This window comes from Eurosta solidaginis, chromosome 5 (assembly GCF_040869045.1).
Source record: "Eurosta solidaginis isolate ZX-2024a chromosome 5, ASM4086904v1, whole genome shotgun sequence".
Lineage (NCBI taxonomy): Eukaryota > Metazoa > Arthropoda > Insecta > Diptera > Tephritidae > Eurosta > Eurosta solidaginis.
In genome coordinates, this window is record NC_090323.1 from 58,786,467 (window position 1) to 58,811,875 (window position 25,409).

General features: G+C 45.0%; 1 protein-coding gene across 7 annotated transcripts in view; it reads right to left on the bottom strand.

The window, feature by feature from the left end:
- LOC137252177 (F-box/LRR-repeat protein 16) overlaps positions 1-25,409 on the bottom strand; it is a 701,255-nt gene that overhangs the window by 554,740 nt on the left and 121,106 nt on the right. For all 7 annotated transcript variants that reach the window (XM_067787531.1, XM_067787529.1, XM_067787530.1 and 4 more), the window contains 2 exons: positions 24,913-25,086; positions 24,651-24,768 (listed from right to left, as the gene is read on the bottom strand). In XM_067787531.1, the coding sequence (XP_067643632.1) occupies positions 24,651-24,768; positions 24,913-25,086 (292 nt within the window). The remainder of the gene's footprint in view (positions 1-24,650; positions 24,769-24,912; positions 25,087-25,409) is intronic.

Consider the following 25,409-nt stretch of genomic DNA (forward strand, 5'->3'; position numbering starts at 1 on the left):
TGATCCCGAAAAAGTCCCCAAATGACCCCGACGAGATCCCGGACGGATCCCGAAAACCATCCAGAAATGATGCCGTAAGAGCCCCCAAATGATCCCGAAAAAGTCCCCAAATGACACCGACGAGATACGGGACGGATCCCGAAAACCATCCAGAAATGATGCCGAAAGGGTTCCCAAATGATCCCGTATTAGTCGCGAAAAAGTCCCGAAATGACCCCGACGGGATCCCGGACGGATCCCGAAAACCATCCAGAAATGATGCCGGAAGAGCCCCCAAATGACCCCGAAAATTCCCAAAATGACCCCGACGAGATCCCGGACGGATACCGAAAACCATCAAGAAATGATGCCGGAAGAGCCCCCAAATGATCCCGAAAAAGTCCCCAAATTACCCCGACGAGATCTCGGACGGATCCCGAAAACCATCCAGAAATGATGCCAAAAGGGTCCCCAAATGATCCCGTATTAGTCGCGAAAAAGTCCCGAAATGACCCCGACGGGATGCCGGACGAATCCCGAAGACCATCCAGAAATGATGCCTAAAGGGACCCAAAATAACCCCGAAAAAGTCCCGTAATGATCCCGGCAACAATCAAGAACTTATCTCTCGAAGGTACGCAAATGATCCCGAAAGTACCCCGACGGGATCCCGGACGGATCCCGAAAATCATCCAGAAATGATGCCGGAAGGGTCCCCAAATGATCGCGAAATAGTCCCGAAATGATTCCGGAATAGTCCCGAAAATGTCCCAAAATAACCCCGACGGGATCCCGGACGGATCCCGAAAACTATACAGAAATGATCCCGGAAGGGTCCCAAAATGATCCCGAAATAGTCCCGAAAAAGTCCCGAAATTACCCCGACGTAATCCCGGACCGATCCCGAAAACCATCCAGAAATGATCCCATAAGGGTCTCGATATGACCCTTACGGGATTACAAATAAGGTGAAGCTAATTATAAAACCATGTTAATAAGGCAGCAGGCGCATTGGGGCGAATAAAAGGTTACATAGAAACATACAGGTAAAGCTAATAAAAGCGTGCTAATAAAAACAATTGATGGAGGGCGGATGGCGGGAGTAGAGGAGAGGACCACTGATCGTTCCTCCAAAATTGTCTAGATCTCGTTCTGTATGTACCAGATACCAAAAACTATTGATTTAGGAGAAAATTTATATTGAGTTATAACAATTTATAGATTTTACACCAGAGGGGGAGATAAAGGGGGCGGGCGGAGGGTGTCACTGCTTACTTTGTAATCCCTCGACTTATTTGACCCCTTGAGTCTGTGATATTGGTGAAGGCCAGTATACGTAAAGTTATAATGCCATTTCTGGCGTTATTCAGTCGCAAAGGCGAAAAAATATAGTAATTAAATTATAACTGTTCCTAGGGGGCGGGGACCACGCCCCTTTTGAAAAATATATAGCTAGTAGATCCTTCTAAACTATTGGCTATATGTGTGCAAAATTTTATCCAAATCGGTCCAGCCGTTCTTGCGTTATTGAGTCACAAAGACAAACGTCTGGACAAGCATCCAAACATCCAAACATCCAAACATCCAAACATCTTCACATCCAAACTTTGCCATTTATAATATATATTAGATATTAGAAAATTAGAAATATTAGATACTAGCCTTTACCCGCGGCCCCGTCCGCAAGGAGAAAATAAAATATATGGGTTATTCACGTTAGCCTGCTTATCAAGTTATCTGTTTAAAATTTTGTTTCTGTGTAATGCATTTTATATTTGTAATTGTTTAAAAAAGAACTAAATGAGCTGATAATCTTATAGAATCCCAAAATGATCCCGAAATTATCCATAAGAAGCAATGAAATGACCCCGACGCTATCGCGGACGGATTCTTAAAACCATCCAGAAATGGCCCCAAAGGGTCTTCAAAAGTTCCCGAAATAGACCCAAAAAAACTTAAAATGACAACGACACGATTCTAGACTTATCCAGAGAACCACAGAGAAATTATCCCTGAAGGGTATCAAAATGATCCCGAAATAGTCCCGAAAAAGTTCCGAAAAGACCCTGTCGGTCTCCCGGAAGGATCTCAAAAACCATCCAGAAAATATCCAAGAAGAGTTAATAAATTATCCCGACATAGTGCAGAAAAAGTTCCGAAATGACCCCGAGGGGACCCACGACGTATCGCGAAAACCATACAGAAATGATTCCAGAAGGGTCCCAAAATGATCCCAAAATAGTCCGGAAATAACCGTGATGGGATCCCGCACGGATCCAGAAATGATCCCGGAAGGTCCCAACACTATCCCGAAAAAGTAACAAAAAGTTTCGAAATTACTCCTATGGCATTCCGGACGGATCCAGAAGTGATCCCGGAAGGGTCCCCAAATGATCCCGAAATAATACAGAAAAATGAAATGACGCCTAAAGGGTCTCCAAATGATCCCGAAATAGTCCAGAAAAAGTCTCGAAATTACCCGGATGGGTTCCCGTACATATCCCGAAATCCATCCAGAAGTGATGCCGGAAGGATCCCCAAATGATCCCATATTAGCCCTGAAAAAGTTCCGAAATGACCCAGACGGGCTCCCGGACGGATCCCGAAAACCATCCAAAAATGATCCCGAAATAGTCCCGAAGAAGTCCAGAAATGATACTGGCGGGATCTCGAACAGATCCCTAAATGACCCTGACGGGATCACGCATAGATCCTGAAATCAATCCAGGAAATATCTTGGAAGGGTCCCAAAATGATCCTGAAATAGTCTCGGAAAAGTCCAGAAATTACCCTGATGGGATCTCGGACGGATCCTGAAAACCATGCTTAAATGATCCCGAAAAAGTCCCGAAACGAACCTGACGGGATCCCGTACGGATCCCGAAAACCATCCAGAAATGATGCCGGTAGGTACCACAAATTATCCGGAAATGACCACGACGGGATCCCGAACGGATCCCAAAAAACCAACCAGAAATGATGTCGGTAGGTACCCCAAATGATCCCGAAATAGTCCCGAAATTACCCCGTCGGGATCCCGGAAATACCCCGAAAACTATCCAGAAATGATGGCGTAAGGGTCCCCAAATGATCCCGTATTAGTCGCGAAAATGTTCCGAAATGCCCCCGACGGGATCCCGGACGGATACCCAAAACCATCTAGAAATGATGCCGGAAGAGCCCCCAAATGATCCCGAAAAAGTCCCCAAATGACCCCGACGATATCCCGGACGGATCCCGAAAACCATCCAGAAATAATGCCGGAAAAGTTCCCAAATGATCCCCTAATAGTCCCAAAATTACCCTAATGGGATCTCGGACGGATCCCGAAAACCATCCAGAAATGATGCCAAAAGGGTCCCCAAATGATCCCGTATTAGTCGCGAAAAAGAACCGAAATGACCCCGACGGGATGCCGGACGAATCCCGAAGACCATCCAGAAATGATGCCTAAAGGGACCCAAAATAACCCCGAAAAAGTCCCGTAATGATCCCGGCAACAATCAAGAACTTATCTCTCGAAGGTACGCAAATGATCCCGAAAGTACCCCGACGGGATCCCGGACGGATCCCGAAAATCATCCAGAAATGATGCCGGAAGGGTCCCCAAATGATCGCGAAATAGTCCCGAAATGATTCCGGAATAGTCCCGAAAATGTCCCAAAATAACCCCGACGGGATCCCGGACGGATCCCGAAAACTATACAGAAATGATCCCGGAAGGGTCCCAAAATGATCCCGAAATAGTCCCGAAAAAGTCCCGAAATTACCCCGACGTAATCCCGGACCGATCCCGAAAACCATCCAGAAATGATCCCATAAGGGTCTCGATATGACCCTTACGGGATTACAAATAAGGTGAAGCTAATTATAAAACCATGTTAATAAGGCAGCAGGCGCATTGGGGCGAATAAAAGGTTACATAGAAACATACAGGTAAAGCTAATAAAAGCGTGCTAATAAAAACAATTGATGGAGGGCGGATGGCGGGAGTAGAGGAGAGGACCACTGATCGTTCCTCCAAAATTGTCTAGATCTCGTTCTGTATGTACCAGATACCAAAAACTATTGATTTAGGAGAAAATTTATATTGAGTTATAACAATTTATAGATTTTACACCAGAGGGGGAGATAAAGGGGGCGGGCGGAGGGTGTCACTGCTTACTTTGTAATCCCTCGACTTATTTGACCCCTTGAGTCTGTGATATTGGTGAAGGCCAGTATACGTAAAGTTATAATGCCATTTCTGGCGTTATTCAGTCGCAAAGACGAAAAAATATAGTAATTAAATTATAACTGTTCCTAGGGGGCGGGGACCACGCCCCTTTTGAAAAATATATAGCTAGTAGATCCTTCTAAACTATTGGCTATATGTGTGCAAAATTTTATCCAAATCGGTCCAGCCGTTCTTGCGTTATTGAGTCACAAAGACAAACGTCTGGACAAGCATCCAAACATCCAAACATCCAAACATCCAAACATCTTCACATCCAAACTTTGCCATTTATAATATATACTAGCCTTTTCCCGCGGCCCCGTCCGCAAGGAGAAAATGAAATATGTGGGCTGTTCACGTTATAAAGTTATCTGTTTAAAATTTTTTTTCTGTCTAATGCATTTTATTTTTGTAATTGAGTAAAAAAAAGAACTTTATTAGCTGATAACCTGATAGGATCCCAAAATGATAACGAAATTATCCAGAAAAAGCCACGAAATGACCCCGACGCTATCGCGGACGGATCGCGAAAACCATCCAGAAACGGCCCGGAAGTGTTTCCAAAAGTTCCCGAAGTAGTCCCAAAAAAACCCGAAATGACAACGACACGATTCTAGACTTATCCAGATAACCACACAGAAATGATGCCTGAAGGGTACCAAATTGATCCCGAAATAGTCCCGAAAAAGTTCCGAAATTACCCTGACGGGCTCCCGGACGGATCTCAGAAACCATCCAGAAAATATCCAGGAAGGGTCCCTAAATTATCCCGACTAACTCCAGAAAAAGTTCCGAAATGGCTCCGAGGGGATCCACGATGGATCGCGAAAACCATACAGAAATGATTCCGGAAGGATTCCAAAATGATCCCGAAATAGTCCGGAATTGACCCAGATGGGATCCCGCACAGATCCAGAAATGATCCCGGAAGGGTGCAAAAACTATCCCGGAAAACTAACAAAAAATCCCAAAATGGCTCCTACGGCATCCCGGACGGATCCAGAAATGATCTCGGAAGGGTCCCCAAATGATCCCAAAATGGTCCCGAAATGACCCTGATGGATCCGGCAAACCATCAAGAAATTATGCCGAAAGGGTCCCAAAATGATCCCGAAATAATACAGGAAAAGTCACGAAACGACCCCTAGAGGATCCCCAAATGATCCCGTATTAGCCCCGAAAAGGTCCCGAAATAACCCCGACGGGATCCCGGACAAATCCCTAAAACCATCCAGAAATGATGCCGGAAGGAATCCCAAATGATTCCGTAAAAGTCCCGCATTGATTCCGACGGGATCTTGAACGGATACCGAAAATCATCCAGAAGTGACGCCGGAAAGGTCCTCAAATGATCACCTAATAGTCCCGAAATGACCCTTAAGGGGTCATGGACGGATCCCATAAACCATCCAGAAATGATCCCGATATATTCCCGAAGAAGTCCCGAAATGACCCTGACGGGATCTCGAAGGCACCCCTAAATGATCCTGACGGGATCCCGCACAGATCCCGAAATCCATCCAGAAATGATCTTGGGAGGGACCCCAAATGATCCCGAAAAAGTCCCGCAATATTCCGAGGGGATCCTGATCGGATACCGATAACCATCCACAAGTGATGCCGAAAAGGTCCTCAAATAATCACCTAATCGTCCCAAAATGACCCTGACGGCATCCCGGACAGATCCCGAAATCCATCCAGAAATGATTTTGGGAGGGTCCCAAAATTATCCCGAAATAGTCTGGGAAAAGTCCAGAAATTACCCTGACGGATACCGGACGAATCCTGAAAACCAATCTTAAATGATGCCGAAAAAGTCCCGAAATGACCCTGATGGGACCCGGAAAGGATCCCGAAAACTAACCAGAAATAATGCCGGAAAGGTCCTCAAATGATCTCCCAATAGTTCCGAAAAGACCCTGACGGGAACCCGAACGGATCCCGACAACTATCCAGAAATGATACCGAAAGGGCCCGCAAATGATCCCCTAATAGTCCCGAAATTACCCTGATGGGATCCCGGACGGATCCCGAAAACCATCCAGAAATGATGCCGGAAGAGGCCCCAAATGATCCCGAAAAAGTCCCCAAATGACCCCGACGATATCCCGGACGGATCCCGAAAACCATCCAGAAATAATGCCGGAAAAGTCCCCAAATGATCCCGAAAAAGTCCCCAAATGACCCCAACGAGATCCCGCACGGATCCCGAAAACCATCCAGAAATGATGCCGGAAGAGCCCCAAATGATCCCGAAAAAGTCCCCAAATGACCCCGACATACTCCAGAAAAGGTTCCGAAATGGCTCCGAGGGAATCAACGACGGATCGCGAAAACCATACAGAAATGATTCCGGAAGGATCCCAAAATGATCCCGAAATAGTCCGGAAATGACCCAGATGGGATCCCGCACAGATCCAGAAATGATCCCAGAAGGGTCCAAAAAATATCCCGGAAAAGTAACAAAAAATCCCGAAATGGCTCCTACGGCATCCCGAAATGACCCTGATGGATCCGGCAAACCATCAAGAAATTCTGCCGGAAGGGTCCCCAAATGATACCGAAATAATACAGAAAAAGTCACGAAACGACCCCTAGAGGATCCCCAAAGGATCCCGTATTAGCCCCAAAAAAGTCCCAAAATGACCCTGACGGGATCTCGAAAGGATTCCGAAAACAATACAGAAATGATGCCGGAAAGGTCCTCAAATGATCCCCTAATAGCCCCGAAAATACCGTGACGGGATCCCGACAACTATCCAGAAATGATGCCGAAAGGGTCCGCAAATGATCCCGTATTAGTCGAAAAAAAGTCCCGAAAGGACCACGACGGGATCCCGGACGAATCCCAAAAACCATCCAGAAATGATGCCGGTAGGTATCCCAAATGATCCCGAAATAGTCCCGAAATGACCTCGTCGGCATCCAGGACGGATCCCGAAAATTATCCAGAAATGATGCCGGAAAGGTTCCCAAATGATCCCCTAATAGTCCCAAAATTACCCTAATGGGATCCCGGACGGATCCCGAAAACCATTCAGAAATGATGCCGATAGGGTTCCCAAATGATCCCGTATTAGTCGCGAAAAAGTCCCGAAATGACCCCGACGGGATCCCGGACGGATACCGAAAACCATCCAGAAATGATGCCGAAAGGGTTCCCAAATGATCCCGTATTAGTCGCGAAAAAGTCCCGAAATGACCCCGACGGGATCCCGGACGGATCCCGAAAATTATCCAGAAATGATGCCGGATGAGCCCCAAAATGATCCCGAAAAAGCCCCCAAATGACCCCGACGAGATCCCGGACGGATCCCGAAAACCATCCAGAAATGATGCCGGAAGAGCCCCCAAATGATCCCGAAAAAGTCCCCAAATGACCCCGACGATAACCCGGACGGATCCCGAAAACCATCCAGAAATGATGCCGGAAGAGCCCCCAAATGATCCCGAAAAAGTCCCCATATGACCCCGACGAGATCCCGCACGGATCCCGAAAACCATCCAGAAATGATGCCGGAAGGGTCCCCAAATGATCGCGAAATAGTCCCGAAATGATTCCGGAATAGTCCCGAAAATGTTCCAAAATAACCCCGACGGGATCCCGGACGGATCCCGTAAACTATACAGAAATGATCCCGGAAGGGTCCCAAAATGATCCCGAAATAGTCCCGAAAAAGTCCCGAAATTACCCCGGCGTAATCCCGGACCGATCCCGAAAACCATCCAGAAATGATCCCGGAAGGGTCTCGATATGACCCTTACGGGATTACCAATAAGGTGAAGCTAATTATAAAACCATGTTAATAAGGCAGCAGGCGCATTGGAGGGAATAAATAGTTAGATAGAAACATACAGGTAAAGCTAATAAAAGCGTGCTAATAAAAACAATTGATGGAGGGCGGATGGCGGGAGTAGAGGAGAGGACCACTGATCGTTCCTCCAAAATTGTCTAGATCTCGTTCTGTATGTACCAGATACCAAAAACTATTGATTTAGGAGAAAATTTAGATTGAGTTATAACAATTTATGGATTTTACACCAGAGGGGGAGATAAAGGGGGCGGGCGGAGGGTGTCACTGCTTACTTTGTAAGCCCTCGACTTATTTGACCCCTTGAGTCTGTGATATTGGTGAAGGCCAGTATACGTAAAGTTATAATGTGTAAAAATTATGAAAAATAATTTCTCGAAGGGTCGTGGGACCCCCACCCCTCTTTCCATGTTCGAAAAAAATTTCGCTAGTAGACTACTGTCTGTGTCCCAAATTTCATCAAAATCCGTATAGCCGTTCTGGCGTGATTCAGTCGCAAAGACGAAAAAATATAATAATTAAATTATAACTGTTCCTAGGGGGCGGGGACCACGCCCCTTTTGAAAAATATATAGCTAGTAGATCCTTCTAGACTATTGGCTATATGTGTGCAAAATTTCATCCAAATCGGTCCAGCCGTTCTTGCGTTATTGAGTCACAAAGATAAACGTCTGGACAAGCATCCAAACATCCAAACATCCAAACATCTTCACATCCAAACTTTGCCATTTATAATATATAATATTAGATTAGATTAGATATATTAGATGCTAGCCTTTACCCGCGGCCCCGTCCGCAAGGAGAAAATGAAATATGTGGGCTATTCACGTTAGCCTGCTTATAAAGTTATCTGTTTAAAATTTTTTTTCTGTCTAATGCATTTTATTTTTGTAATTGAGTAAAAAAAAGAACTTTATGAGCTGATAACCTGATAGGATCCCAAAATGATAACGAAATTATCCAGAAAAAGCCACGAAATTACCCCGACGCTATCGCGGACGGATCCCGAAAACCATCCAGAAACGCCCCGGAAGTGTTTCCAAAAGTTCCCGAAGTAGTCCCAAAAAAACCCGAAATGACAACGACACGATTCTAGACTTATCCAGAGAACCACACAGAAATGATTCCTGAAGGGTACCAAATTGATCCCGAAATAGACCCGAAAAAGTTCCGAAATTACCCTGACGGGCTCCCGGACGGATCTCAAAAACCATCCAGGAAGGGTTCCTAAATTATCCCGACATAGTCCAGAAAAAGCTCCGAAAAAGTTCCGAAATGACCCCGAGGGATCCACAACGGATAGCGAAAACCATAAAGAAATGATTCCAGAAGGGTCCCAAAATGATTCCGAAATAGGCCGAAAATGACCCCGATGGAATCCCGCACGGATCCAAATGTGATCCCGGAAGGGTTTCAAAACTATCCCGAAAAAGTAACAAAAAAAATTTCAAAACGAATCTTACGGCATCCTGGACGGATCCAGAAATGATCCCAACATGGTCCCGAAATGATCCTGATGGATCCGGCAAACGATAAAGAATTGATGCCGGAAGGGTCTTCAAATGATCCCGAAATAATACAGATAAATGATATCGAAAATTCCAGAAATTATCCAGAAAAAGCCACGAAATTACCCCGACGCTATCGCGGACGGATCCCGAAAACCATCCAGAAACGCCCCGGAAGTGTTTCCAAAAGTTCCCGAAGTAGTCCCAAAAAAACCCGAAATGACAACGACACGATTCTAGACTTATCCAGAGAACCACACAGAAATGATTCCTGAAGGGTACCAAATTGATCCCGAAATAGACCCGAAATAGTTCCGAAATTACCCTGACGGGCTCCCGGACGGATCTCAAAAACCATCCAGGAAGGGTTCCTAAATTATCCCGACATAGTCCAGAAAAAGCTCCGAAAAAGTTCCGAAATGACCCCGAGGGATCCACAACGGATAGCGAAAACCATAAAGAAATGATTCCAGAAGGGTCCCAAAATGATTCCGAAATAGGCCGAAAATGACCCCGATGGAATCCCGCACGGATCCAAATGTGATCCCGGAAGGGTTTCAAAACTATCCCGAAAAAGTAACAAAAAAAATTTCAAAACGAATCTTACGGCATCCTGGACGGATCCAGAAATGATCCCAACATGGTCCCGAAATGATCCTGATGGATCCGGCAAACGATAAAGAATTGATGCCGGAAGGGTCTTCAAATGATCCCGAAATAATACAGATAAAGTCATGGAATGACCCCTAAGTGGTCCCCAAATGATCCCGAAATAGTCCCGAAATTACCCTGACGGGTTCCTGTACAGATTCCAAAGTCCATCCAGAAGTGATGCCGGAAGGGTCCAAAAATGATCCTGTATTGTCCCCGAAAAAGTCCCTAAATGACCCCGACGGGATCCCGGACGGATCCCCAAAACTATCTAGAAATAATGAAGGAAGGTACCCAAAATGATTCCGAAAAATTCCTGAAATGACCCCGACGGGATCCCGGACGAATCCCGAAAACCATCCAGAAATGATGCCGGAAGAGCCCCCAAATGATCCCGAAAAGGTCCCCAAATGACCCCGACGAGATCCCGGACGGATACCGAAAACCATCCAGAAATGATGCCGGTAGGTACCCCAAATGATTCCGAAATAGTCCCGAAATGACGCCGTCCGCATCCCGGACGGATCCCGAAAACCATCCAGAAATGATGCCGGAAGAGCCCCCAAATGATCCCGTATTAGTCGAGAAAAAGTCCCGAAATTACCACGACGGGATCCCGGACGAATCTCGAAAACCATCCAGAAATGATGCCGGAAGGGAACCTAAATTATCCCGAAAAAGTCCCGAAATGACGCCGACGGGATCCCGGACGGATCCCGAAAACCATCCAGAAATGATGCCGGAAGGGTTCCCAAATGATCCCGTACTAGTCCAGAAGAAGTCCCGAAATGACCCCGACCGGATCCCGGACGGATCCCGAAAACCATCCAGAAATGATGCCGAAAGGGTCCCCAAATTATCCCGTATTAGTCGCGAAAAAGTCCCGAAATGACCCCGACGGGATCCCGGACGGATTCCGAAAACCATCCAGAAATGATGCCGGAAGAGCCCTCAAATGATCCCGAAAGGTCCCCAAATAACCCCGACGAGATCCCGGATGGATACCGAAAACCATCCAGAAATGATGCCGGTAGGTACCCCAAATGATTCCGAAATAGGCCGAAAATGACCCCGATGGAATCCCGCACGGATCCAAATGTGATCCCGGAAGGGTGTCAAAACTATCCCGAAAAAGTAACAAAACCAATCTCAAAATGAATCTTACGGCATCCTGGACGTATCCAGAAATGATCCCAACATGGTCCCGAAATGACCCTGATGGATCCGGCAAACGATCAAGAATTGATGCCGGAAGGGTCTTCAAATGATCCCGAAATAATACAGATAAAGTCATGGAATGACTCCTAAGTGGTCCCCAAATGATCCCGAAATAGTCCCGAAAAAGTCCCGAAATTACCCTGACGGGTTCCCGTACAGATCCCAAAATCCATCCAGAAGTGATGCCGGAAGGGTCCAAAAATGATCCCGTATTGTCCCCGAAAAAGTCCCTAAATGACCCCGACGGGATCCCGGACGGATCCCAAAACTATCTAGAAATAATGAAGGAAGGTACTCAAAATGATTCCGAAAAAGTCGTGAAATAACCCCGACGGAATTCCGGACGGATCCCGGAAACCATCCAGAAATGATCTCGAAATAGTCCCGAAGAAGTCCCGAAATGTCCCTGACGGGATCTCAAACGGCCCCCTAACTGACCCCGCCGGGATCCCGGACAGATCCCGAAATCCATCCAGGAATCATTTTGGCCCAACATGATTCCGAAATAGTTTCGGAAAAGTCCACAAATTACCCTGACGGGATCCCGAACGAATCCTGAAAACCATGCTTAAATGATCCCGAAAAAGTCCCGAAATGACCCCGACGGGATCTCGGACGGATCCCCAAAACTATCTAGAAATGATGAAGGAAGGTACCCAAAATGATTCCGAAAAAGTCCTGGAATAACCCCGACCGGATTCCGGACGGATCCCGAAAACCATCCAGAAATGATGCAGAAAGGTACACCAAATGATCCCGAAAGAGTCCTGAAATGACCCTGACGGGATCCCGTACGGATCCCGAAAACCATCCAGAAATGATGTCGGTAGGTACCCCAAATGATCCCGAAATTGTTCCGAAATGACCCCGTCGGGATCCCGGAAACTATTCAGAACTGATGCCGGAAAGGTCCTCAAACCATCCAGAATTGATGCCGAACGGAACACCAAATGATCCCGAAATAGTTCCGAAATGACCCCGACGGGATCCCGGACTGATCCCGAAAATTATCCAGAAAAGATGCCGGAAAGGTCCTCAAATGATCCCTTAATAGTCCCGAAATCACCCTGAAGGGATCCCCGACGGATCCGGGAAACTATCCAGAAATGACGCCGGAAAGGTTCCCAAATGATCCCCAAATAGTGCCGAAATGACCCTGACGGGATCCCGGACGGATCCCGAAAACCATCCAGAAATGAAGGCGAAAGGGTCCGCAAATGATCCCGTATTAGTGGCGAAAAAGTCTCGAAATAACCTCGATGGGATCTCGGACTGATACAGAAAACCATCTAGAAATGATGCCGGAAGGTACCCCAAATGATACCGAAAAAGTCTTAAAATGAATCCGACGGGATCCCGGACGAATCCCGAAAACCATCCAGAAATGCTGCCGGAAGGGAACCCAAGTGATACCGAAAAAGTCTCGAAATGACCCCGACGGGATTCCTAACGGATACCGAAAACCATCCAGAAATGATGCCGGAAACGTCCTAAATGATCACCTCATAGTCCCGAAATGACTCTGACGGGATCCCGGACGGATCCCGAAAACCATCCAGAAATGATGCCGAAAAGTCCCCAAAATCATCCCGTATTAGTCGAGAAAAAGTCCCGCAATGACCCCGACGGGATCCCGGACGGATCCCAAAAACCATCTAGAAATGATGCGGGAAAGGTCCTCAAATGATCCCGTATTGGTCGAGAAAAAGTCCCGGAATGACCCCGACGGGATCCCGCACTGATCCCGAAAGCTATCCAGAAATGATGCCGGAAAGTTCCTCAAATGATCTCTTAATAGTCCCGAAATTACCCTGAAGGAAACCCCGACGGATCCCGGAAACTATCCTGAAATTATGCCGGAAAGGTTCCCAAATGATCCCCAAATAGTGCCGAAATGACCATGACGAGATCCCGGACGGATCCCGAAAACCATCCAGAAATGATGGCGAAAGGGCCCCCAAATGATCCCGTATTAGTGGCGAAAAAGTCCTGAAATGACCCCGACGGGATCCCGGACGAATTTCGAAAACCGTCCAGAAATGATGCCGAAAGGGAACCCAAATGATCCCAAAAAACTCCCGAAATGACCCCGACGGGATCCCGATCGTATACCGAAAACAATCCAGAAATGATGTCGGAAAGGTCCTCAAATGATCCCTTAATAGTCCCGAAATGACCCTGAAGGGATCCCCGACGGATCCCGGAAACTATCCAGAAATGATGCCGGAAAGGTTCTCAAATGATCCCCAAATAGTGCCGAAATGACCATGACGGGATCCCGGACCGATCCCGAAAACCATCCAGAAATGATGGCGAAAGGGCCCCCAAACGATCCCGTATTAGTGGCGAAAAAGTCCTGAAATGACCCCGACGGGATCCCGGACGAATCTCGAAAACCATCCAGAAATGATGCCGGAAGGGAACCCAAATTATCCCGAAAAAGTCCCGAAATGATGCCGACGGGATCCCGGACGGATCCCGAAAACCATCCAGAAATGATGCCGGAAGGGTTCCCAAATGATCCCGTATTAGTCCAGAAGAAGTCCCGAAATGACCCCGACCGGATCCCGGACGGATCCCGAAAACCATCCAGAAATGTTGCCGAAAGGGTCCCCAAATGATCCCGAAATAGTCCCGAAATGCACGCGTCCGGATCCCGGACGGATCCCGAAAACTATCCAGAAATGATGCCGAAAGGGTCCCCAAATGATCCCGTATTAGTCGAGAAAAACTCCCGGAATGACCCCGACGGGATCCCGAACAGATCCCGACAACTATGCAGAAATGATGCCGAAAGGGTCCGCAAATGATCCCGTATTAGTCGAGAAAAAGTCCCGAAATGACCCCGACGGGATCCCGGACTAATCCCAAAAACCATCCAGAAATGATGCCGGTAGGTATCCCAAATGATCCCGAAATTACCTCGCCGGCATCCCAGTCCGCAAGGAGAAAATAAAATATATGTGCTATTCACGTTAGCCTGCTTATCAAGTTATCTGTTTAAAAATTATTTTTGTCTAATGTATTTTATTTTTGTAATTTAGTAAAAAAAAGAACTAAATGAGAAAATAAGCTGAGAGGTCCGCTTTCGTGAATAGTACAATACAGTTTTCTTGAATTAAAAAAAAAAATACATTTTGTTTTTAAATTAAATTAACTGATATGAGAGGGGTGAAAGAATTGCTACTCATAGAACAAAGGAGTGAAACTACAATTAGCTAAAACCAAAGAGAATTTTTTAGATGAAAATAGTGTTGCTTTTTCGGGTATTTAGTAGAGATGCCACGAATAGTGAATTGGCCGAATACCAAATACCGAATATTCGGCAACGCTGTCGGCCGAAGCGCCGATATTCGGCCGCCGAATATTCGGCACGAAATACATGCTTGTCTGGGCGCGTTAGCTGGATTAAGACAAGTGGACACCTGTTTTCCTGCTTGTGCATAACAGATCATGAAACTTTAATAAATCTGACAATGGGAACTATTGGAACAATGTATCAAACTCCTCAAACCATTCGAAGAGATTACAAAAATAACGAGCTCAGGTATCTGTTGCATCTCTGAAGTGATTCCACATGCAGTAAATTTATTAAAATATCTGGGAAAAGCAGAGACAGCTGAGAAAGTACCAAATTTAGTAACAATGAGATCTTCACTGCAAGGCGAGTTTGAAAAGCGATTCAGCTTCGATGAAAAAAACAAATATCTGGTTGCTGCTTTTCTGGATCCTCGCTTCAAACCGTGTTTCCTAAGATTGGTTCAAGTAGAAAGAGCAAGACAAAAATTTCTTCTAGAAGCTCTGAAAATAGTACCGATGACGATTCTTCTCCAATTTGTAAGAAAAGAAGCCTGAATGAAAATGATAGGAGTACTGAAATACACGACAGTTTCTGGAACTGCTTTGAGGAAGTCGCTACAGATAATATGCGAAATGCTAATGATGAGGAGAACGTGGAGAAGAATGCTGTGGCAAAGTTTAAAAGTTTGCTAAAGTTTATCTTTCTTCTCCTGGAAGTAGCGTGTATAGTGAGACCTTATTTTCTGATGCTGGTAACATTTACGATGAAAAGCATAATCGTTTACTACCCAAAAATGATGAAAGCTTATTTTTGTCTAACATAACTTACCACTGATCAATTTTAAATACTAAAGTGTTGTAATTTGGAAATAAGTACATAATTTTGAGTAATATAGCGTGTCTTTTTTACATGATATGGTATTCGGTATTCGGCCGAATAGTAAGTATTATTCGGTCGAATACCGAATACCAAAAAAAGTTGTCGAATAGGCCGAATACCGAATAGTTGCCGAATATTCGTGACAACTCTAGTATTTGGTTGGTTAAAATATTACAAAAAGTGTAATTATAGTTATAACAGTTCGTTACACGATTCATTTAAAAAACTCAAAAATAGAACAAAACCCTCTGTTAGATTGAAGATAAAACACAACGAATTTTATTTACGAATAATTAGCAGCAAATCCCCGGCCATAAAAGCTCATAATTTAAAAAGGCATGTGTGCTGAACTACCGGTTGCGAGGAGACCTAAAATGATCCCGGAAGTGTCCCAAGATGATACTAAAATTTCCGTACAGATCCCGAAATTAACCAGGAGGGGTCCCAAAATGATTCCGAAATAGTCCCGAAAAATTCCTGAAATGACCCTGACGGGATCCCGAAAACCATCCAGAATTGATCTTTGAAGGGTCGGAAAATGATTCCGAAATAGTCCCGAAAAAGTCCCGAAATTACCCTGACGGGATCCCGGACGGATCCCGAAACCCATCCAGAAACGATGCCGAGAGGGTAACCAAATGATCCCGAAATAATTCAGAAAAAGTCACGAAATAACCCCTAAAGGGTCTACAAACGATCCCGAAATAGTCCCGAAAAAGTCGCGAAATAACTCCGACGGGATCCCGGATAGATCCCGAAAATCATGCAGAAATTATCAAGGAGGGGTCCCAAAATGATTCCGAAATAGTCCCGAAAAAGTCCCGAAATGACACTGACGGGATGTCGGACGGATCCCGAAAACCATTGAGAATTGATCTCTAAAGGGGCCGCAAAGTATCCCAAAATAGTCCAGAAAAAGTCCCAAAAAACTCCGACGGAATTCCGGACGAATCCCGAAAATCATTCAGAAATTACCCCGAAATGGTCCCAAAATGATCCCGAAATAGTCCCGAAAAAGTCTCGAAAAAGCTCCGACAGGATCCCGGACGGATCCCGAAACCCATCCACAAATTATCCCGAAATGGTCCCAAAATGATCCCGAAATATTCCCGAAAAGTCGCGAAATAACCCTAATGGGATCCCAGACGGATCCCGAAACCCATCCAGAAATGATGTCGAGAGGGTCCCCATATGTACCCGTAATAATACAAAAAAGTAACGAAATTACCCCTAAAGGGTCCCCAAATGATCCCGGAAAAGTCGCGAAATTACCCTGATGGGTTCCGTCCCCATATGTACCCGTAATAATACAAAAAAAGTCACGAAATGACCCCTAAAGGGTCCCCAAATGATCCCGGAAAAGTCGCGAAATTACCCTGATGGGTTCCCGTACAGATCCCGAAATCCATCCAGAAATGATGCCGGAAGGGTCGCTAACCGATCCCGTATTAGTCCCGAAAAAGTCCCGAAATGCCCCGACGGGTTCCCAAATGGATCCCGAAAACCATCCAGAAAAGATCCGGAAGGGACCCCAAGTGAACCCGAAAAAGTCCCAAAATGACCCCGACGGGATTCCTAACGGATACCGAAAACCATCCAGATAGGATGCCGGAAGGGAACCCAAGTGATACCGAAAAAGTCTCGAAATGACCCCGACGGGATTCCTAACGGATACCGAAAACCATCCAGATAGGATGCCGGAAAGATCCTCAATTGATCCCCTAATAGTCCCGAAATGACCCTGACGGGATCCCGGATAGATTCCGAAAGCCATCCAGAAATGATGCCGAAAGGGTCCCCAAATGATCCCGTATTAGTCGAGAAAAAGTCCCGAAATGGCCCCGACGGGATCCCGAACGGATCGCGAAAACTATCCAGAAATGATGCCGGAAAGGTCCCCAAATGATTCCCTAATATTCCCGAAATTACCCCGCTGGGATCCCGAAAGTATCCCGAAAACCATCCAGAAATGATCCGGAAGGGACCCCAAGTGAACCAGAAAAAGTCCCGAAATGACCCCGACGGAATTCCGGACGGATACCGAAAACCATCCAGATAGGATGCCGGAAAGATCCTCAATTGATCCCCTAATAGTCCCGAAATGACCCTGACGGGATCCCGGATGGATCCCGAAAACCATCCAGAAATGATGCCGAAAGGGTCCCCAAATGATTCCGTATTAGTCGAGAAAAAGTCTCGAAATGACCCCGACGGGATCCCGGACGAATCCCGAAAATCATGCAGAAATTATCAAGGAGGGGTCCCAAAATGATTCCGAAATAGTCCAGAAAAGGTCCCGAAATGACACTGACGGGATCCCGGAAGGATCCCGAAAACCATCGAGAATTGATCTCTAAAGGGGCCGCAAATTATCCCAAAATAGTCCAGAAAAAGTCCCGAAATTACCCTGACGGAATTCCGGACGAATCCTGAAAATCATTCAGAAATTATCCCAAAATCGTCCCAAAATTATCCCGAAATAGTCCCGAAAAAACTCCGACGGGATCCCGGACGGATCCCGAAACCCATCCACAAATTATCCCGAAATAGTCCCAAAATGGTCCCGAAATATTCCCGAAAAGTCGCGAAATAACCCTGATGGGATCCTGGACTGAAACCCATCCAGAAATGATGTCGAGAGGGTCCCCATATGTACCCGTAATAATACAAAAAAATTCACGAAATGATCCCTAAAGGGTCCCCAAATGATCCCGGAAAAGTCGCGAAATTACCCTGATGGGTTCCGTCCCCATATGTACCCGTAATAATACAAAAAAAGTCACGAAATGACCCCTAAAGGGTCCCCAAATGATCCCGGAAAAGTCGCGAAATTACCCTGATGGGTTCCCGTACAGATCCCGAAATCCATCCAGAAATGATGCCGGAAGGGTCGCTAAACGATCCCGTATTAGTCCCGAAAAAGTCCCGAAATGCCCCGACGGGTTCCCAAATGGATCCCGAAAACCATTCAGAAATGATGCCGGAAGGGACCCCAAATGATCCCGAAAAAGTCCCGAAATGATCCCAACGGGATCCCGGAAGGATACCGAAAACCATCCAGATGTGATCCCGGTAGGTACCCCAAATGATCCCGAAATTTCCCCGTCGAGATCCCCGACGGATCCCGGAAATTATACAGAAACGATGCCGGAAAGGTCTTCGAATGATCCCCTAATAGTCCCGAAATGATTGCGGACGGATCCCGCAAATCATCCAGAAATGATGCCGAAAGGGTCCCCAAATAATCCCGTATTAGTAGAGAAAAAGTTCCGAAATGACCCCGACGGGATCCCGGACGGATCCCGAAAACCATCCAGAAATGAAGCCGGAAGGGACCCCAAATGATCCCGAAAAGTTCCGAAATGATCCCGACGGGATCCCGGACGGATACCGAAACCCATTCAGATGTGATCCCGGTAGGTACCCCAAATGATCCCGAAATAGTCCCGAAATGATCCCGTCGAGATCCCCGACGGATCTCGGAAACTATGCAGAAATGATGCCGGAAAGGTCTTCAAATGATCCCCTAATAGTCCCGAAACGATCCCGGACGGATCCCGAAAACCATCCAGAAATGGTGCCGAAATGGTCCCAAAATAATCCCCTATTAGTCGAGAAAAAGTCCCGAAATTACCCTGACGGGATCCCGTACGTATCCCGAAGACCATCCAGAAATGATGTCGAAAGGGTGTCCCAAATGATCCCGTATTTGTCGAGAAAAAGTCCCAAAATGACTCCGACGGGATCCCGGACGAACCCCGGAAACTATGCAGAAATGATCCCGAAATAGTCCCGAAATGAACCCGTCGAGGTCCCCGACGGATCCCGGAAACTATGCAGAAATGATGCCGGAAAGGTCTTCAAATGATCCCCTAATAGTCCCGAAATGATCCCGGACGGATACCGAAAACCATCCAGAAATGGTGCCGAAAGCGTCCCCAAATAATCCCGTATTAGTCGAGAAAAAGTCCCGAAAACACCCTGACAGGATCCCGTACGGATCCCGAAAACCATTCAGAAATGATGCCGAAAGGGTGTCCCAAATGATACCGCATTAGTCGAGAAAAAGTCCAGAAATGACCCCGTCGAGATCCCCGACGGATCCCGGAAACTATGCAGAAATGATGCCGGAAAGGTCTTCAAATGATCCCCTAATAGTCCCGAAATTATCCCGGACGGATCCCGAAAACCATCCAGAAATGATGGCGGAAGGGACACAAAATGATCCCGAAAAAGTCCCGTAATGATCCCGGAAACCATCAAGAATTTAGCTCTCAAAGGTACGCAAATGATCCCGAAAATACCCTGAAGAGATGCCGAACGGATCCCGAAACCCAAACAGAAACGATGCCGGAAAGGTCCCTAAATGATTGTGAAATAGTCCCGAAATGATCCCGGAATAGTCCCGAAAATATCCCAAAATAACCCCGACGGGATCCCGAAAACTATACAGAAATGATCCTGGAAGGGTCCCAAAATTATCCCGAAATAGTACCGAAAAAGTCCCGAAATTACCCCGGCGGGATCCCGGACGGATCCCGAAAATCATCCAAAAATGATCCCGGAAGGGCCTTCTATACTACTGGCTATATGCGTGCAAAATTTCATCCAAATCGGTCCAGCCGTTCTTGCGTGATTGAGTCACAAAGACAAACGTCTGGACAAACATCCAAACATCCAAAAATCTAAACATCCAAACATCCAAACTTTGCCATTTATAATATATATTAGATTTTCTAAAAGAGTGTGCAATAGTAGTTCTTCTTGAGTTTCTAACTAAGAAAATCCAGCGTTCGATCCAAAAGGAAATCTAAGTCAGACTCCCTCCTATAATATTACTCCATCGATTTGGCAAAAAGTTCGCAAAAGAAATACGTTAAAAGGGAGGGTGAAGCCGTGTGTAAAAGACCACGTAAGTGGAAAAAGCTTATGATCGCCATAAACTAGGGACCTATTTTGCATGCGGTTCAAGCAGCTCACTACTTCCGGTCTCTTGCTGCCAAGTATCCTCTAAGTAGAAACTGAACATCAGTAGGGTGGTGAGCTCATGTGAGAAGGCGACAACCCACCTAGGCCACTCCTTCATAAACGATTTAAATGCTATCTGAGGGACTTCATTATCAGCGTCTGATCACCATAAGATGCGGCTGCAAGCAGGCGTCTGTCTTTGATCAAGAGGCTCGCATTATAAACGTGCCCCTCTGAACAGGTTGTGCGCTGGGCTTGGGCCCCGCCACATAAAACCACACTCCAATGAATAGGAATTGGCGGCCACCGTGGTGTGATGGTAGCGTGCTCCGCCTACCACACTGAATGGCCTGGGTTCACACCCCGGGCAAAGCAACCTAAAAATTTTAAAAATAAGGTTTTTCCATTAAAAGAAAATTTTTCTAAGCGGGGTCGCCCCTCGGTAGGCGGTTTGGCAAGAATTCGGAGTGTATTTCTGCCATGAAAAGCTCGCAATGAAAACTCATCTGCCTCGCAGATGCCGTTCGGAGTCGGCATAAAACAAGTAGCTCCCGTCCCGCCAATTTGTAGGAAAAATTGCTCCTTTGCACGACGCAAATTGGAAGAGAAGCTCGGCCTAAAATCTCTTGGGAGGTTATCGCGCCTTAAATTTATTTATTTTAATGAATAGGAATACAAGGCATCGAATAAGAAGACAACCCTTTACTGATGAGGACCCCTGAAACCTGTACATGCACCTGGAACGTACATCCTCTAATGGGATTGGTGCAGATGCCCGGCCGGTTGATGTCCTAGTGTAAGGAAAGGAATACATCACCGCCATCCAAGAAATGTGATGAAATGTGACGGGAAGAGAGAAAATCAAAAATTTTGTCATTTACTGGAGTGGTCATACAAGTAAGCGCAGCTATGGCGTAGGATGTGTGGTGGAAGAGACTTTGTCGCCATGTACTGACGTTCACACCCGTGGACGAACGTCTCACCACTATTCGGATAAAAGTGAAAAGAGGTGAAATACGCTTTCTATGAACACTTAGAATGCATATACGAGCGATGCCACCGCTATGATATAAAAATCGTGCTTAGCGACTCTAACGTTAGGGTGGGCACACGGCCGGAAAGTTCAACCTCAACAATGAAACCTCTGCTTATGGACTAATGCTGATAGGCTTCGTCGATGGTCTAAGCATGGTCATGCAAAAGATATAAATCAAGCTACACGGCTGTCCACCGATGAAAATATACGCAATCAGATCGACAACGTTATTATAGACGGACGTCATGCCTCCAGTGTCTTATATGTGCGCACGAACCGATAACCTTACATTCTCTCGGATCACTTCCAAGTCGAAGTCAAGCGAGGCGAAACGCAAGCAACAAAAAACACAAGGAGAGTTAGACGTGTTTTTGGCTCCACGGCAGGAAAGTTGGACGTCGAAAGACTGCAATCGCAACATACTGCCAATGATTTCGTAACTTGACTCTCACACCTGCGCTCTGAGAGCACTCGTCAACCTGACGGAATTAAGAAGTCGTGGGAGCATATTTGTAAAGCATTTCGTACCCCGCCGAGGTAAAAATTGGTTACCGGCGACCAAGAAACAACAACTGGCACGATGAAGATCGACCCCTTTAACGACGATGTTGGAATTAATGTTCCCCCACCCGATTATGAAGAAGTAAGAATAACAATAACTAGAATAACAAGTAAGGAAGGCTAAGTTCGGGTGTAACCGAACATTACATACTCAGCTGAGAGCTTAGCTGCGTCGGTTTCGTACGGTTTCGTAGATTGGTTTATAAGTGGTTTTAATTCCATACCACATACGTTTGGGAAATATCGACCATATTGTAGACCAAGGGTGAACGATATTGCTCCATCCTTTGTCAAATAAGGGAAAATCACCATGTAGAAAATGAACCTAGGGTAACCCTGGAATGTGTTTGTATGGCATGGGTATCAAATGAAAAGTATTAAAGAGTATTTTAAAAGGGAGTGGGCCTTAGTTCTAAAGGTGGGCGCCTTTTCGATATATCGCCATAAAGGTGGCCCAGGGGTGACTCTAGAATGTGTTTGTACGGTATGGGTATCAGATTAAAGGTATTAAAGAGTACTTTAAAAGGGAGTGGCTCTTAGTTGTATATGTGAAGGCGTCTTCGAGATATCGACCAAAATGCGGACCAGGGTGACCCAGAACATCACCTGTTGGGTACCGCTAATGTATTAAACATATAATACCACGAACAGTATTCCTGCCATGATTCCAAGGGCTTTTGATTTCGCCCTGAAGATCTTTTTCATTTTCTTCTACTTAATATGGTAGGTGTCAAACGCATTTTACAAAGTTTTTTCTAAAGTTATATTTTGCGTCAAAAAACGAATCCCATCACCATATTTCATCCCTTTTTTCGTATTTGGTATAAAAGTATGGCATTTTTTCTCATTTTTCGAAATTTTCGATATCGAAGAAGTGGTCGTGGTCATAGTCGGATTTCACCCATTTTTAATAGCAAGATAAAGTGAGTTCAGATAAGTGCGTAAACTAAGTTTAGTAAAGATATATCGATGTTTGCTCAAGTTATCGTGTGAACGGCCGAGCGGAAGAAAAGACGGTCGACTGTGTATAAAAACTGGGCGTGGCTTCAACCGATTTCGCCCATAAAACAGTTGTCGTCATAGAAGCTATGCCCTTACCAAATTTCACAAGAATTGGTAACTTTTTGTTCGACTTATGGCATTAAAAGTATTCTAGACAAATTAAATAAAAAAGGGCGGAGCCACGCCCATTTTGAAATTTTCTTTTATTTTTGTATTTTGTTGCACCATATCATTACTAGAGTTGTTGTTATATACTGTAAAGATATTCGATTTTTTGTCAAAATTTGACTTAAAAAAAATTTTTGTTTTAAAGTGGGCGTGGTCGTTCTCCTATTTTGCTAATTTTTATTAAGCATACATATGGTAATAGTAGTAACGTTCCTGCCAAACTTCATTATGATATCTTCAACGACTGCCAAATTAGAGCTTGCAAAACTTTTAAATTACCTTCTTTTAAAAGTGGGCGGTGCCACGCCCATTGCCCAACATTTTACTAATTTTCTATTCTGCGTCATAAGGTCAACCCACCTACAAAGCTTCATCGCTTTATCCATCTTTGATGATGAATTATCACACTTTTTCCGTTTTTCCAAATTTTCGATATCGAAAAAGTGGGCGTGGTTATAGTTCGATTTTTGTTCATTTTAAATAGCGATCTGAGATAAGTACACATGAACTTACATACCAAATTTCATTAAGATACCTCAAAATTTTGTCATGTTATCGTGTTAACGGGCAGACGGGCGGACGGGCGGGCATTGCTAAATAATGAATTTCTTTTTTCGCCCAGAGCAATTTGATATATAAAAGTCTATATCTATCTCGATTAGTTTATGCCGTTACGGGGTACCGTTATGCGAACAAAATTAATACACTGTGTGAGCTCTGCTCAGCTGAGTATAAAACTGGAGGATAGTAGTGGAGTAGACGTGAATAGCATAGAGAGAGAAGAGGTGAAGCGAAGCTCCCTTTTCATATGTAGGCAAACCAATTTTCGGGAAGGACCAAGTCGGGTACACTTGTTTGAATGAAAAAACTGTCCACCTTCATGTCTGAGCAAAAATATAGCGAATAAAATAAAAAGTAAATATAATTCTACAGTTGTTAGTATTTTAATGCGAGGAGGTGCGAAGCAAGGTGGTTGACCTTATGTCCACTTGGAAAAAAAGAGTAGACCATTTCGAAAAGCAGAATGGTCATATTGTCAATATCGTTTACATTATAATCATTTCTTTGTTCATAATTTAAATTGACTTTGTGGCTATTTCAAGTGGTCATAATGTCAATTGCTGTTATTCCTGCTAACCCTATGCCACCCCTGATTAGATTGAGTTTTTATATTTAAGTTAGGGTGGAGCTTTTAACCCAATTTCACGTCAGGAATCCTGCCGTTTAGTTAACCTCGCCTTTTTTCACACCACAGGTTTATCTACTGTGCATCTCCCAGCTTAGTATTTGCTTTTCTCCTTTAATTATAGAAATATATATATATATATATATGTATGAAGCTTCAACTTACCGATATTAACAATGCCGTGATTGGTTAATTCCCAACACGACTGTAGTCGTAATATGCTCAGACTATGGCTTTGCTTTGGCGAGAAATAACCCAGAGCAGCGTCTGTAACATGATAAGCCTGCCAAATGTCAAATGAAAAGCAGACGATTAGAAAATTAATTATAAAGATATTAATCCCAAATTATCTGTAGATCTCAAGCTTAGTCTGACTGGTACTAATTAATCAACAAATACATAAATTACTAAGAATAAAAACACTCACCTGCAGTGAAAATTCATATAACGATGGCAACAGTTGCGCCACCGCCCCCACTGCCTCATCTGCAATATTAATACAATCAGCTAACGAGAGAGAGACAATACGCGGTGTTAAGCAAGCCCAGAGACCAGCTTCTGTGACTTCATTGCATCCAGCTAGCTCAAGTTCGAAAAGGCTCTGAAATTTTCCAAAAACAAGAAAAGATTAATAAATAATTTGTTCTAACAGCGTTTTTATATACATTTTTTTTTTAGTTGTTCTGTCGGGCTCGTTGAAACTGCAGCAGCTGCATCTAGTGAGCAAAGACACGCTTTCAAACTTTCCGGTTGCCATTCCTTTCACTTTTCGTGCTGCATAGAGAAATATGACTTTCTTGGTATGGGTCCACGTCGATATTTGGCCTGTTGTTGTTTTTGTTGTTATTGTGATTAAGACATTCCCCAAAGGTTGGGTATTTGCCCTAACATCGCGTATACGAGTAAATATGAACAAATTGAACC